The 16,363-nt window shown below is 43.4% G+C and overlaps 1 protein-coding gene across 1 annotated transcript; it reads left to right on the top strand.

Moving 5' to 3' along the window:
* Nucleotides 1–10,300: 10,300 nt before the first annotated feature.
* On the top strand, nt 10,301–11,893 carry LOC310679940 (uncharacterized protein C11orf96 homolog). The gene has a single exon (XM_083445926.1). It carries the CDS (start codon nt 10,866–10,868, stop codon nt 11,244–11,246), a length of 381 nt encoding a protein of 126 aa, XP_083302052.1. The 5' UTR covers nt 10,301–10,865; the 3' UTR covers nt 11,247–11,893.
* Nucleotides 11,894–16,363: the final 4,470 nt, after the last annotated feature.

The following is a 16,363-nucleotide window of genomic DNA, read 5'->3' on the forward strand; positions in this document are numbered from 1 at the left end:
AAAGACATCCCTGGTTGCCTTCTGGAGTTCCTTTTCACCATTCCCCCCCCCCCCCCTTCATACACTTCAGTGGGGTAAAAGAAATGTCTTGCCATGCTTGACTGTTACAGAACAGTCTTGAAGCTAGTTGCAAAGTATGAAACTATGTGGACTAACTGGAGAATGATTTAATGACAACTGATGCAGTTCTGCTGAAATTAAGCACATTTGGTTTTGGGAGTTTCCTAGGTTACTTTGAAAACTATATGTTAAGCTCCTTCAAACCTTTGGAAGTGGGTGGAGATTGTAAGTGCTACAAATGAATGAGTAGTGCTGATCAGAATGAAAATGATGCTTTGATCCATGGCTGCAAGGGAATCCATATTCAGAAGGCGCTATTTCATGTAGCTGTTACCTTTTAAATTTTATTTTAAAATCATGTTGATTTTAAAAACAACAACGTTCCAATTACTTCTGTTTGCTAGAGGTACACTTGTACCATGTGCCCTGAATTATTGAGAATGCAGCATGCCATTGATGGTTTAGCAGAAGAGCTGCTATTCACTCTGACATCTGTCAGCAAAATGAACTGAAATACATCAGTAATTTGCTGTGGCAGGGTCTGTACTGAAACATTTCATTTTTATTGTTCAGAAACAAACGTCTCAGCTTTGTCTCTGTACAGGAAACACTCGTCCTCTGATACTGCCACTTACATAATCATGTACTGCTTTTACTGGTTTTAATAGGTGTTTTTTAAAAATATGAATAGAGACTTCACTGCCATATATATTAAGCCCACAAATGCCATTTAGTGCCCATCTTCTGCCTCCCCCCCTTTCAGTGGGAGGGGTTTCATATAGATTAGAATCATAGTTGGAAGGAAACTAAAGCCCTCTCCACTGCCCCTCATTGAAGATTTCTATACAATTATTCCAGTTTTGAAATTCATCCAAAATACAAATGGTGCTACAAGCGGCACGCTACCATGAGCAAGGGTCAGCATTCCAGAAGTGTCCACAAGGAAGACATAGAATAGATCATGGGTAGGCAAACTAAGGCCTGGGGGCCGAATCCGGCCCAATTGCCTTCTAAATCAGGCCCGTGGATGGTCTGGGAATCAGCATGTTTTTACATAAGTAGAATGTGTCCTTTGATTTAAAATGCATCTCTGGGTTATTTGTGGGGCCTGCCTCGTGTTTTTACATGAGTAGAATGTGTCCTTTTATTTAAAATGCATCTCTGGGTTATTTGTGGGGCATAGGAATTACCATAGTTCATTTCCCCCCAAAAAATATAGTCTGGCCCCCCACAAGGTCTGAGGGACAGTGGAGCGGCCCCCTGCTGAAAACGTTTGCTGACCCCTGACATAGATTATTATTTATATGGTGCATTTGCTTCTCACCATTTTTTCAACACTCGAACATGCACAGCGATTTCCTTTTCATTCTCTTATATCAATTTTTGTGGGGAGAAAGGTAGGCTCAAAATGTAACTATATAACCCTATTTCCTAAGATGTTTTCCGAAAGGAGGACTATGAGTATATTCCTTCATATTGAACTTTGGGGGTTTTTTAGCTTCTCTCTTTGCCACTAGATTCAATGAATTTTCCCTAGAGAAGATTGGTAAAATAGATGCAGTAGATAGTTTGACACCACTATCTCCCAACTGCCACAAAATATTTCTTCCATAAAAGTGTGCCTGTTTGTTACTGAAACATCATTGATCTGGAGGTTTGAAGGAGACAACATTTTACTAGAATGAAGTGTTTTGTAGCCTGGAAACACAACATTATTTCTGTCTGATGGAACATTTTTGAATGGCTTTGCTGCAATGTTAACAGTACTGGATGGAAAGCTTTCTGAACTGAGTGCATTTTAATGCCAACCTGTCAGAGTTGGGTTGTTGGCATTGATCAGTTATTATGTAAAAATGAAAGAAGGCTGGAATAACTAAAAATGATGGAAAGGAGAGTGTACAAAAACCTCTGGGGCAGATTAACCTTGAATTTTTTTATTGCAAGCAGATAGCAACTGAAGTAAACAGGACACATTCTCCCCTGGAATAAATCCATTAATTGGTGCTGAAGTACGCAAAAGGATTGGACTGGCATGCTGAGATACTAAAATGGAATCTCTGCTAATTATGCTCCATTTCAGAAAAAAATGATATATTAGCTTATGAAAAATAGAACTAATTAGAGGAGGCTGTTTGTGCTGCTGGAACCAAATTGAAATAGATCTGTATTACAACTAATTCACCCATCGACAGCGATATAGAGAGTACACCTCTCTAACTTTTTATGCTATGGACCACAGTATCCTCCTGGAATGGCTCTGTGAGTTGGGGTTACTGTGTCACAGTGGTTATGCTCCTACCTACTATATTGCTACCAGAGTAGCAATAGGAGACTCATTTTGTGCCTATGGCAATTTCCAAGTTCCATCTTAGTTCCCATACTATTTAATTGATATATGAAACAGATCATTGGAGTCACATAGTGATTTGGAGTACAATGTTATCAGCATGTTCTAGCTCTCCATTCTTTCTGAATCGTGGATCTGGTTGTTTGGAGGCAATGGCAAACTGAATTAGGGTCAATAAACTGCAACTGAATCCAGCTGAAATTTGGATAGGCAGTTCGTATGAGCAGAAATCTGGGAGACAGCCTGTTCTGGATGGGATAGCATTCCCTCTGAAGGTGTCCTTGATGGCAAGGCATGCCTATTTCCAGCTACAACAGCTATGGCCATTTCTGGAATGAGATATCATTAAACCATGGTGTAGTAACCTCATGTTTGGACTACAGTGGTGCCCCGCAAGACGAATGCCTCGCAAGACGGAAAACCCGCTAGACGAAAGGGTTTTCCGTTTTTCAATGCGCTTCGCAGGACGAATTTCCCTATGGGCTTGCTTCGCAAGACGAAAATGTCTTGCGAGTCTTGAGATTTTTTTCCGCTCCCCACCCCCTTTTTCTAAGCCACTAAACCGCTAATAGCCTTTGAGCAGCTAATCCGCTAATCCCTTAAGCCTTTAATAGCTGCTAATAGCTGCTAAACCGCTAATAGACGAAAAAACCGCTAGATGAAGAGACTCGCGGAACGAATTAATTTCGTCTTGCGAGGCACCACTGTACTGCAGTTTGGGCTATTGATGTGGAACCATCCTTGAAAACAGCCCGGAGGTTTCAGCTTGTGCAGAATGCTGCTGCCCAGTTATTAACTGGGGCAGTGGGATGGGAGCATGAAACACCCATCTTAAAAGCACAGCATTAGCTGCAATGTGCTACTGGCTTGATCCAAGGTTTTGATAGTGGCTTATAAAGCTCTAAACAGCTTAGAATCCAAGTATCTACAGGAGTGCCTCCTCCAATATCAGCTTATTCAAACCCTATGATTGATGGGAGTGGGGTTTTCCATATCTTCCCCACTAGGATTCATGGTTTTGGCATGCAAAGCAGGGTCTTACCTGTGGTGGCATCCTGACTATTTGATGCCCTTCAGCTGGAATTTGTCCTTCCTGCTGTTTACAACATAGTAACATAGAGTTGGAAGGAACCCCAAGGCTCATTTAGTCCAACCCCCTGCAATGCAGGAATCTCAGCTAAAGCATCCATGACAGTTGGCCATCCAACCTCTGTTTAAAAACCTCCAAGGAAGGAGAGTCCACCTCTCGTGAGAGTCTGTTCCACTGCTGAACAGCTCTTGCTATCAAAAAGTTTATTCCAAATGTTTAGTCTGAATCTCCTTTTTTACAACTTGAAGCCATTGGTTCGGGTCCTACTCTTCAGAGCAGGAGAAAACAAGCATACTCCCTCCTTCATGTGACGGCCCTTAAGGTAGTTGAAGATGGCTATCATACATAGCTGTCAAGTGTCCCTTATTTGAAGGGACAGTCCCTTATTCCAGCGCCATGTCCCGCTGCTGTCCCTTATTGATAAATGTCCCTTAAATTTCAAAGGAAGCAACTCCTCTCCCTCCCTCCCTGCCGGCCAGGGAGGGGGGAGGCTCTAACTGTGTTGCTTGGCTGTGTTGCTCACCCAATAAGAAGTCTAAGAACAACTGGGGGGTGGAGCTTGCATGCCTTGTGTGGCTAGTTAATGCAAGCTGAGGGTTTTTTGAATGCTGGACGCCATTTTGTTGCACGTGCTGCTGCAAACTTTGCAGTGCAAAGCCAGGCCGGGGAGCCATCTTAAGTTGAGGCTGCATAGGCCTTGTGGTGCATGTGATTCAGATTCTATTCAGCTGAACCTCTGGTTACAAAGTTGGTTGGACAGTGTTCTCGAAGCTACCAGCATGAGTTTGACCAGGAGGACAGAAAGACTGGAGTGCCTGGAACAGGTGAGGCTGCTGGTCCCTTATTTTGGCTGCTGGTCCCTTATTTTATTTATTTATTTATTTTCAAACCTGTAAGTTGACAGCTATGCTATCATATCTCCTCTCAGTCTCCTCTTTTCCAAGCTAAACATACCCAGATCCTTCAAGCGCTCCTCATAAGGCTTAGTTTCCAGACCCTTGATCATCCTGGTTGCCCTCTACACACATTTCAGCTTGTCAACATCCTTAAATTGTGGTGCTCAGAATTGGACACAGTATTCCAAGTGTGGTCTGACTAAGGCAGAATGGAGTGGTACTATTACTTCTGTTGAAACAGCCTCATGGTCCACCAAGAGCCCTACATCCTTTTCACATGTACTGCTAGTAAGCCAGGTGTCCCCCATCCTGTATCTGCATCTGGTTCTTCCTAAGTGCAGAACCTTCTATTTGTCCCTATTGAAATTAATTTTGTTAGCTTCCGCCCAGTTCTCCAATCTGTTAAGGTCCTTTTGAATTCTGATTCTGTCTTCTGCAGCATTAACTACCCCTCCCAGTTTGGTGTCATCTGCAAATTTGATGAGCATCCCCTCAATTCCTTCATCCAAGTCATTTAAAAAGACTTTGTTATTTTAGAGATTCTTTTGGTACCTTGTATGTGTTTATCTATTGATGTGCATTGTTTGTGTTATCTTTTGTTGCTCATCAGCCTAGGCTTCTTTTGGAGGAAGGGTGATGTAGAAATACGGCCAAAAAAATTATTATTTTTTAACGTTGCGCTAAAGCATTGCTCTCAATCTGACGAACAAAAATAATTGAGAACATTTGACGCATCCCTAGCTACCTACCATTAACTGCTTCTCAATAGCCTCAAATAAAGTTCTCTGTTTAAATAAAATTGCTTTGCAGATGTGTTCTCTAGTGCCATTTCATTAAAATGTTGACAACTCTTCTGCATACAAAATTATGGAATTTACTGTTAAGAATCTTAAACACACAAGGCAACAAGCCTTTCAATTAAGATTGATAATATAGCTCTTCAGCCAATAGCACCATTGCAGACTCTCGGGAGAGTGCAGAATTCACAGAGATTATGTTTGCTCGTTGAACCTGTCTTTCCTTTCTTTTAAAAACTTCTTTAAAATTTGCATAGCTAAGCTAACAAACTAGACGCTTAGCACTGAACTGCAAAGCAGCCAGAAACGCTAACACCAGTTATCAATTTTATTTAACATGCAGCACTTCAGACATTACCAGATATAGACAAGGGGCGAGTGCTTGTCTCCTGCAATCCTGGCCAGGCACGGTCTGTATGTATATGCTATATTGAATTTGTTCTATGCAAGGAATATACTTGCTTGGAGCAACCACATGGCATGAAATATCAGTCATCTATATGTCAGGTGTCACATTTCCAGATACCAGAAGGGATCTAGATTAAAGCAATGACTTAAGCCACAGGAACAAATATAGACACTAGTGCACTTTGCAAGCTCAAGTTGGAAGATTGCATCATTGCATATTTTCACTGAATTGTCTCATCAAACATGTAGGCTTCCTTGGGCAAAACCCACTGGCCCCAACTGCTGTGTGCTTCTGTTGCAAAGGGGCCCAGAGGGGATTTCCACATGGGCCAAACTGACATAAATAGAGACTATGCAGTCCCATTGCTTGGTGAATTGCATCTCTCTTATTTTCACACAGGTGATGGTACCCTGACTCAACAGAAAATTATCCAAAGTCTTTTATTATCACAATGGCAAGGCTCAACCCAGATGGAGGAAAAACAGGGAAGGGTAGAAGGGGAAGAATGAACATGATTAGTATTTAATTATGAGTTAGAAATCAAATGTGCTTTGTGCAGAGCATTTAATTCTTTTCTGATAAGTCTGTTGCTAAGGCAGGTCAAACATCTGTTTATATAAGAGGAAAATTGCTCTCGTCGAGCCCTTTCTCTGTAGCAGCTCCAGTCCAACATGACAGAAATGCTCAGCAGTGTTAAATAATAGGGTTTGCTCTATGAAAGCAGACATTGGTAAATCTGTGCATTTGCTTAGTAATGCTTCATTCTTGTCTTCAAAGGAAAGGATGTAACTTTCATGAGCTTCAGAAAGCTACTAGCCGTGATTTTTAAAAAAACCCATAAGCTCTGTTCAAAGATGCTTTAAACAGCTAGATGCTGGAAGTAAACAACAGGAAATGGATAATGTTCATGAGCATCTTCTGGTGAATTTGCTTGAGAAACACGGCTAGTCACCTGACTAGTCCCATGTGCCCAAAGTGGGGTTTGGCTGCTTATCTCTGAACAGCAGTTCCCCTTCTTTGCATAGCATATGTCTTCTTAAAACTGAAAGGAGTTTCAAAGTAGTTTGTGATGTGCCTTGCGGAAGCCTGCAGTTAAAAGGGGAAGGTCAAAAAATCCCATTGGGCATTCCTATAATAGTTACTCGGATCAGTTCCTATATCTTGGAATTTCAAAATGAATTAAGGCTTTCCATTAAAATCTAGAGTAAGGACCATTGTGGAATTTTATTTTCATGGGCATGAGCTGCAAATTTTCTTACATGTCAACAAAAGTGTATGCTGTATTTCAGATCAAAGCTGAAGATGTTTTTCTCATGGATTTTCATTTGAGGGATTAATAGTGCAATCATATACAGTATATGTCTATTCAGAAGTAATCCCATTGAGCTCAATGGAACATACTCCCAATTAAGTATGTATAGGATTGCAGCCTAAGTTTCTGCATCTATATTCCTAAATCCCATGGACATTGACAGAATTTATTCATGAGGAAATGCATTTAAGGCATACATAATTATTTCGTTTTGGGGAAAAACAATGCTATCATTACTTCATTAACTTAACTGTATTTCCAATAAAAATAGCTTGCCATTGATCCTGAACCTAAGATGCTTTTAAAAGCCAAGGAGCTGAGAGGCTGCAGCAAAGAACTTTAATCATTAATTTCTTCTCCTGTTGGCAGCTAATATATCTTCCCACCCACCACCACAGAAGTTAATTGTAGCTCGACAGGCTGCCAAAAGGCCTTGTTGCTACTTTTGCAAGGCCATAATGATTCCAGTAGATGCCACCCCTTCTTGAATCTGAAAGTCTTTTCTTATCCTGCTTATTTCTTGTCTGCTCTCAGTTCAGGTATCTTCTAAGCAAACATTCACTTTGCCTTCCAGAACTCTGTGATTTTGCAGTCACCATGTGGATAAGAAGGGACAAAATGATGCCATTTGTTCCTGCTTTAATGGAACAATCTTTGGAATCCTTGAAATTAACTTAGGACTCAAAGACTGTACATTCAAGTCTTCTATTTCATGCTGCCTCTTCCGTTCTTGTTCCTGCCAGCCCACCCCTGCACCCTCAAAATCAGCTCCAGAGAGTTAGGGTAGGAGCAGATTTTTGGAACCATGAAAGTAGGAGTAGAAAGGATTAAAATCCCATTGTGCCAGTGGAAATCTGCTGGCACAAGACTGGATAGAGCCCTTTGTTCTGAACATGCAGGTTCAGAGCTTAAGGTGTGCAAATGAGCTCAAGCATACTTGCTCAAGTTCTCTGATGCCTGATTCACTTGAGTTTAAAGATTAATTGATTAAATAAATACATGCCACTGAACATTCCCTCGGGGATCCAAGGTGATGGGGATGGAGCTGTCAACAAAACTTACAGCCCACATCTTCTACTTTTCTTTTATACTGTATCAACTTCTCTGCAGCTTTTGAGACTGTTGACCACAGTATCCTGCTGGACTGAGGTGGTTTTTATCTCCAGCTGCTGTTGGACTACAACTCCCATCATCCCTAGCTAGAAGGACCAGTGGTCAGAGATGATGGGAATTGTAGTCCAAAACCAGTTGGAGACCCAAGTTTGGAAAACCCTGCTAGAGTGATGGTGTTGGTAGCCCTGCACATCTCGCCATTCTACACTGAGACTAGTGCCTTGACAGGAATGTCAATCCTTTCCATGAGAAAATTTCCTCAGACCATTCAGGAATAATTCTATTGCTCTTGGAAAGGGGGGAGATCATCTTAATAGGTCCTCCACCCCTACAGGGGGTGGCCAATCAAATCATACCAGAAAATGTACATAATAACTAATTCAAGCTCCCCTATCAACAGAATCGAGCTGCCCCACACTGTTAAAGGGTATGTCCTACCTCACGGGCTGCAGGCTAATTTCAATATATTTTCAACTACACTGATACTTGTGTATATACACACAAAATCTAGAAAAATCAAAGCTATTTTAGTGTTGTTCTAGCATTCAAGGCTTCCCTGTCCCTATCTTAGTATATGCCATACCAGCCTCGCTCTTTAGAAGCCAGGCAAGTCTCACTGATGTTAGTCAGTGCAGATGTAACACAGACATCCAAAGGTTAGCCCTGTCAAGTTAGCATCCTTCTCCACCCCCACCCGCAATTTGATGCCATATACTCTGCTCACAAAGGAGCCAGGAATTAAGCCTGATGATGCAATAGCTTCAGTCACAGTTTAATGCAGTCTTTGGGTTGTGGTAAAGCTTTCCAGAAGAGAGGTGCCTGCAGCAAGTTTTTGAAGGTTGTGGACAAGATATGTGATCCTTTCCTATGTTTTTTTGTAGCTGATTAAAATAACAATTTAAGTTTTAGAAGATAAACTTTCATTGAGGATGTCAAATATATAGTGTTTTTAAAAATCCAATCTTTTTGACATGATTTTTTAAAAATGTCATCATGATGTTACATGTTTAGCCAAAAAATATTTCTTTGGCTACTGTTATTCTCAAGTAGCTTTCTTATTACATGGGGAGGGGGGAGGTTTGAATACATAGCAAATAAGGTGTCAGTGTGATTTTGAGAGGCAAGCATAGCCTGAAGTCTGAAAACATGTTTGCTGGATCATGTTATGGGCCCCTCTCACATCATTTGCAAATGTGGGATGGAAAGATGCAGCAATTCTCTTTTACAGGGGATGTTTGTTATATGAACATGTCAAACTGCCTTATAATGAGCCAGACCCCTGGCAGAGGCTGTCCAAAATCTCAAACAGAATTCTTTCCCAACTCTATGTCTATTTTACCACTGCAGACAACTGAAATTCCATGACTGTTTTATGTAATTGTATGAGATCTGTATATTATATAGGAGTATGTTGTATTATGCCCTGGATGATTAGAAATATTCTTACTAAAAACCAATAAAGAAATATCAGTACGTTGTCAGAAGCCAAACGTCTTGGGAGAGAGCAGTAGCCCCAAACTCCCCGCCCCCCCCATAGAAATTTGCCTTCTTTGGAATTGCCCTATTGATCCCAACCCGTGTCTTGGAAGTAACGCGTGTCGTCCACGCACACACACGGTATTCCGTCCAAATGCAACCCTTCGCCATTTGGGGAGATCCGTTTTGCAGCACAAGGATTAGGCGGGCTGAAGCGACGGAGCCCCAGACCAACCATCCCAAAGACATCTTCCTTCCAAATCGGGTTGACGGAACCAAGCGCTGCTTTGCAAGCGACACGATGTACGTCTGCACTGATCTTTTTGCCGTCTTAAGTCGTGTTTGTGTGTGAAAATCCTCCCCAGCGCAAGTGGGGTAACAGCAGCCAGAATTTGGGGCTGCAAAGAGGAAGGAAACGGACCATGTGGGGAGCGGGATTTAAATCCACACTCACGCGCTTAAACCTCCCCCCCCCCCCTCGTAAACGCTGCTAATAAAATCCCCGAGCATTGCAGTGGGTTGGACTAGATGACCCTTGGGACCTCTTCCAACTCTACAATTCTGTGATCGAAGTCGGACTTCTATGCTTCCCCTGTGGCTGCTTCAAAGTTAAAAGAAAGTCGGGAGATCCCATCGCGCCTATTCCGCGTCTGCTTTCCCGGCTGCCTTCGCCGCCTCCCCCTGCGAAAAAGAGGCCTCTTCTTCTCCAGGAACCCCCCTCCCCCAGCAGGCGGGGGCGACGTGTTTTGGCGCGTCCCTCGTCCCCTCACCTCCGCCTCGCCTTCCGGGTTCCCTCGCTCCCTCCCCCGGCCGTTTCTGCGGTGGGTGCTGGCGGGGCTTTCCGCCGCTCCTTGGAAGAGCAATCCCCCCACGGCGGCGAGGGAGAGGGGCGGTGGGAGCGCGCGTCGACGTCGTCGTCAGGCGGAAGGGAAGCGGCCTCAGCGCCTTTAAATGGCATTGCTTGTCATCTGAGCATGCTCCTGTGTGGGCAGGCGAGGGGTATATATATATCGGCGGGGAGCGCGGGGAGATCCAGCCAGGCGCGGAAGCAGCGTGGCGCGGGGACACCAGCGGAGCGCGCGCTTCTTTCTGCCAGTCGCCGCCACCAGCAGGATTTACTCTCCTCCCCAGCGCGCTTTTTCGGCTGCGAAGCGGCAGAAGCCACCCTCTCGCCCCACCTCCGGCGGCTTTCCCGCCTTTTTCGCCCGGGTCTCCCTCGCCTTAGAGAGAGAGAAACGCCTCAAGGCAGCGAAGAATAAGGAGAAGCACAAAGCGAGAGCCAAGCGCGAGGCGCTCTTCGGGGCGCTCGTTTTCTGGCGCGCGCGCTCTCTTTCTCGGCGTTCGCTTTTCTCTTTCCCCCGCCCGATGGCTGCCGCCGCCGCCAAGCCCGCGGAGCTGATGGGCATCTGCTCGAGCTACCAGGCGGTGATGCCGCACTTCGTCTGCATCGCCGAGGAGTTCCCTCAGCCCACCCGGCCGGCCAAGCTGCCTCGGGGCAAGCTGCGCAGACCCCGCCAGTCGCGCTTCAAGACGCAGCCGGTGACCTTCGACGAGATCCAGGAGGTGGAGGAGGAAGGGGTCTCCCCCATGGAGGAGGAGAAAGCCAAGAAGTCCTTCCTGCAGTCCCTCGAGTGCCTCCGGAGGAGCACCCAGAACCTCAGCCTGCAGCAGAGGGAGAAGAAGCTCAGCAGCTGCAGCCGCCTGAGGAACAGCCTGGACTCCAGCGACTCCGACTCCCCGCTCTGAGGGACCCGGGACGGGGGCATGAGAAGCGGGCAGGACAGGACGGGACACCCGCCGCCCCTCTCTGGCCCCGCGCTCCATAAGGAAGTGAAACCGAGAGGAACTCCGCAGAGTCTCTTTTCTAAAGCCGAAAGGGACGGTTTCTGGTTGTTTGGCTTTTCCCTCGCCGGGAACGGACGCCCCCTCCTTGTTTTGCCTCCTACACTCCACCCAAATCCTGTAACAAGACAAGAGACTTTGGGAAGAGCGTGCGAGTCGCCACCTCCTCGTTTCCTTTCCCTTCTTTTCTTTAAAACTCTGATAAAGATCCGGTGTGAATGTAGTAGATGCCCAGGGCAGTTCGCAAGTGAGGTCAAAATCTTTTTAAAGAAAGTGCTTGTATGTATGCTTCTACCTTGACTGAGTTTTTTTCTCTCTCTCCTCCCCCACCCCCACCCCTTTTTTTAGAAAACGAAGGGGAAATAAAAAATTGCACATCTTTTTCTAACTGTTAAAAAAAATATGAGATGCTTTATGGATGCAATCCGCTGCTGGACTTTATATTTATTTTTGCATTTAAACTCTGGACTGCATTAACTTAAAATGTTTATACCTGAATGTCTGTAATTATTTCCACAGAAGAGAAATAAAACTGATATATTTGCACAATGCACCTGGGACTGATTGATAATTGCATTTGATCTTTATGCATCGTAATTATATTTATAGACATGCCCCTCATAAATTATCATGGTTGTATACACCACAATATGTAAGTACATACTGTTTTTTATCTTCTGAGGAAGCAACACACAGAAAGCTGTATATTTACTACAGTGGTTTAAAATGAAGGAATGATTAATATACTGTAGATATAGTAAGTTGAGAGTTGGAATGCAGTTTAAAAACAACAACATCCTGCAATGTAATGTTGCAGAGTGACTCTGATAACAACTTAAAGTGGTGAGTTCTTGATGTTGAGATTAGTTTATTGACCAGTGCCTGATAGCAGTTTTCTCTTCTGGGAACCCAAAAGGGTTGTGAAGTTTTGAAACTCGATACAGTGCTGCAGTTCTTGTTATGCAAGACAGGAGGTTTGGGGAGGGACGCCTGCACTCTAGGAAGAGGCATTCATTGGCTTCCCATCCTAGTAAAAACTAAGAAAATGCCTGTATTTCTCTTTTCCTCTGCTCCCTTCAATCATGCATGTGCAGTTTTTCTACCTTTCATATTAAACTACTGCATCTGTGCAGAGAAGTGTGCTTCTAAAAGTGCTGAGACCCGTAAGAACTGCTGCTCCCAGTTTCTTAAGCATCAGAATACTAATGTCTGTTCTCCCTTTAACACATACTTCTAACCATCTGTCAGCCTTTCATTTCGTCAGATATGCTCCTGGAGTCCTGACACTATATTTTGGAATTTTTCTAATAGCCCAAGGGAAAGTTCATGTAAAGGCCTCTCTCTTTCTCAAGAAATCGGTTGTTATGAATGAGACTGGTCCTTAACTCTGCTTGTTTGGATTTGGGGAGGGGGCCGAGAGGCGGGGGGGATCCTCAAAACACAAGTTTCTGAGAAAAGATGAAAGTGGGAGCTGGTACCAGAAATCCCCCAGGAATAAGAGGCACTAGCAGAGATGAAGAGTGTAGTGTCAGCTAAGAGGTGATGCTGCAGAACAGAATGCACTTAGAGCCTATATGTGAATAGCACTAAATACCGCAGAATAGGACAAAAGCAAGATATATAGGAAGCCAAGAGTTTCTGGGTTGTAGGACAAATGTTTCTAGTCTGGATTACAGCATGTCAGCAGAGCAGCATTTTTCACTTTACCAAAAAACAAACAAAATGAAATGCAAGAAACTTTAGAGTTCATCATGCAGAAAAATCCATTAATAATCAGACAGGCAAGGAAGTGAGATATATTCCCCATCAGTTTCTGTAATAAAAACCCTCTGTAATCACCATCAGTATTTTGTTTCAAATGCTGGTTTAAGAGTCTTCTGTTTAGAAGGCCTTGCTGATATGTATAGCTTACGCATGGGTTATCATGTATCATTGTCCAGAGGTTGACTAGGTATTTTATGCTGTTTTATGAATGCGTTAGGTTTACCACCTAGATACTGTGTTTATTCTACAGCAAAAGCCTATAAAAAAGCCAGAAAAGGAAATGTGTAAGCGAGCCAGATGTTCCTCTTACCATAGAAGACAAACTAAACTATCTTCTTAATATGCACATATGTACACACTCATAATCTGTACATCCTGAATGCAGAAATATCACGGTAACTTGGAAGCTAACCATCCTAAATGCAAGCATGCTCCACTTCCAAGTTAATTTAAAAAGAAATAATTGTTTAAAAGTCATCTGCATTTCTTCTCAGATATTTCCAGCATTACTTGTGATCTGGAAATCCCACTGTGAGGCCCTTTGGAGACTCAAAACTGCCCCTTGGTCCATAGCTTTGAAGTAACCCTACAGCAGGGCAATGCTCACTTAAAGCATTTTGTGACTCTAGTAGGATTCAAGCTACTGCATCCTTGGATGACTCAAGCAATGTGGCTCTGCAGGTTTGTGTTAAGGGTTTAGGTAAAAAAAAAAAATCTGTTAAAAGGTAGAGTCAGTGAGTAAGAATCTCAGGCTGCCGATAAAACTTCCCCTCTTGGAGCTCTCTATTCTACACAAGCGGGCATTAAGGAGGCTGTTTACCTGTATGCTTCCCATGGCTGTGTTTGTATGTAGCTGGGATGCCATCGGAAATGGGCAGGCGATGCTGCACTGCCAGACTGCAGACAGCAACACAGCGGTAGGCAGCAACAGCATCTGCAGGAAAAGGATTTGCATTGGCTTTATACTTCCAAGAACTCCCATTTGGAAATCTAGTCAGGAGCAGATCAGCGGGGGAGAGAAGGAGGGAGGGAGAGAATATTATAAAGGCTTCATTATTCCGATTAGAATATTTCAGAATAAAAACAAGGTTGTTGTTTAGTGGCAAATGCTAACTTATTTAATTGCGCGCAGATGTAATTGCTTTATTTATTTATTTTTAAAGAAGGGGTGTCCTGGCATTAAAAGCAACACAGCCAGCTGGTTTAAGATGGGGAAGGGGTTGTCTCCCTTAAAATGATGGTCTAACAAGTTTGTCATGTGTCCCCTTCTGAAAGATGCTGTGTTTATGAGTATCTGCATGGGGGGGGGAGTTTTGGTAGGCACAACATCTCCCATTAACACAGCCTTAAGATGAAAGAGATTTCAGCAGCTTAACTTTCCCTTGGAATGAAGCTACAGTAGTTAAGATGTAGAGAGCCTGCTAGGCTAAGAAGTCCGTGATCCCTTGAAGTGGGAAAGCAGGGCAACTTTTTAAGATAGCCCCCCCCCCAATAAATCTCCTTTATTTAGAAAGATTTATAGACTGCTTAATCACAAAGCTGTGAGCAGTGCACATTCCAAAATTCTAGGTAAAGCACAGGTAAAAGCCACAAGTTAAACCCACAGAGTAATACCAAAACAGTCACCATGGTGTGAGCATGGAGGGGTTATGTAGCTTTCATTAGAGACAACATAAGAATTACCCGGATGGGCTTCCTAGTGGGAATTGCATTTTACCTATTTTTCTAAAAACTCACAAACAGAAGAGCATCTTTGGGGAGAAGCCATTTAAAATCTGTGCAAACAAACAAGGAAGAGCTGGGCATTCAGCTCAACAAACTTTCTGGATATGGCCTGTCTAGACAGTTTATTGAACACCGTTCATTGCTTGGCAGGCGGTTTGACATTCCTGCGATAGGAATGCAATCGCCCATCTTAATCCCAAAAGTTCTATCATGCAGCATTATGCCTTAATATACAAAGGATTCTAGCAGGTATGTGGGGAAGTAATATCATTCCTGTTATTTTGCAAAGAAAGGAAAGAAACCGATGAATAAATGCACTGTGTATTATGAGTTAGATCAATTGTTCAGCGTAGTTCTTTAGTATCAGTTCTGATTGTTGCTCTCTGGGTGGCATTCATGAACACCAAAGCAGGCAGTTCATCACATTGTTATGGTATTTACTATGAAGTACAGAGGGAAAATCCTCCCTCCTCAGCAGTAGGAATCTGCCTTGGTCTTTCTAGCTGAGGCAGCACATATAGCTCAGTTGGTAGCGCATGAGACTCTTAATATCAGGGTCATGGGTTCGAGCACCATGCTGGGCAAAAGATTCCTGCATTGCAGGGGTTGGACTAACTAATCCTAGTGGTCCCTTCCAACTCTACAATTCTATACTGACTGGCCGTAGCTCTCCAGGGTTTTGGACATGAGATTTCTCCAGCCCTATTTGGAGACCCTGGGGAATGTACGTGGGGCCTTCTGCAAGCACAGTGGGAGTTGTGCCACTGAGCTAGTTCCCGTCCAGTGCCATGCTTTCTTAGTCTTCCATTAAGCCAGGCGGTTAACTGGCTACAACTGTCCAGATTCTTCATGTTTAAAAGAAATAACTGCATTCATCAAACTTGTTTGTCTATTTCTTCCTCTAATTCATTTACTGCTGATATTTGTGCCCATTTTCTAAATGCTACCATGGAGGGAGGGGATACAAACAGATAGAAATATTTAATAGTATACAACAGAATGCAAACTTGTAATGAAATTAAAAGTAGATGGAAGCTGGATAGCAGATCTGAAATGTGCTGCTTCCTCAGAGAGGAGACCTACCTTTGCTGCTTTTTCCTCCCTCCTCAGCTCTCCCTCCCACTTTTTCGTTTTGTCTCTTAGATTATAAACCTGAGTACAGAGGTCATTTTGACTGGTATTGTTCTGTAAGTTGTTGTGAGAGCCTGTTTAGTTGAAGAGCAGGGGAAAATTGCCTTCATGGCAAGGATTGAACCAGAGATTTTCTGCATGCAAAGCAGATGCTCTACCACTGAGCTATGCTCCCTAGGAGAAACACTTTGATATTCTAATCTGATCAGTGAATATTAGCACATTTGTACTGGGAAAGCATGCTGATACCTGTATATACCCCTGGCAATTGGACTTGCTGGCTGAGACTGATAGGAGTTGGGAGTCTTACCAGTTCACAACTGGTGCCATTAGGCATCAGCAGAGCAATGAGGATTTTCATATACAATTCAGTCCTTGATCTCAAAAGTCAAAATAAGCAT

This window comes from Podarcis tiliguerta (genome assembly GCF_965153285.1).
Source record: "Podarcis tiliguerta genome assembly, chromosome: 1".
Lineage (NCBI taxonomy): Eukaryota > Metazoa > Chordata > Lepidosauria > Squamata > Lacertidae > Podarcis > Podarcis tiliguerta.

What these genes read in the sequence shown, in the direction of transcription:
- LOC310679940 (XM_083445926.1), top strand. Translation starts at nt 10,866, where the DNA reads ATGGCTGCCGCCGCCGCCAAGCCCGCGGAGCTGATGGGCATCTGCTCG.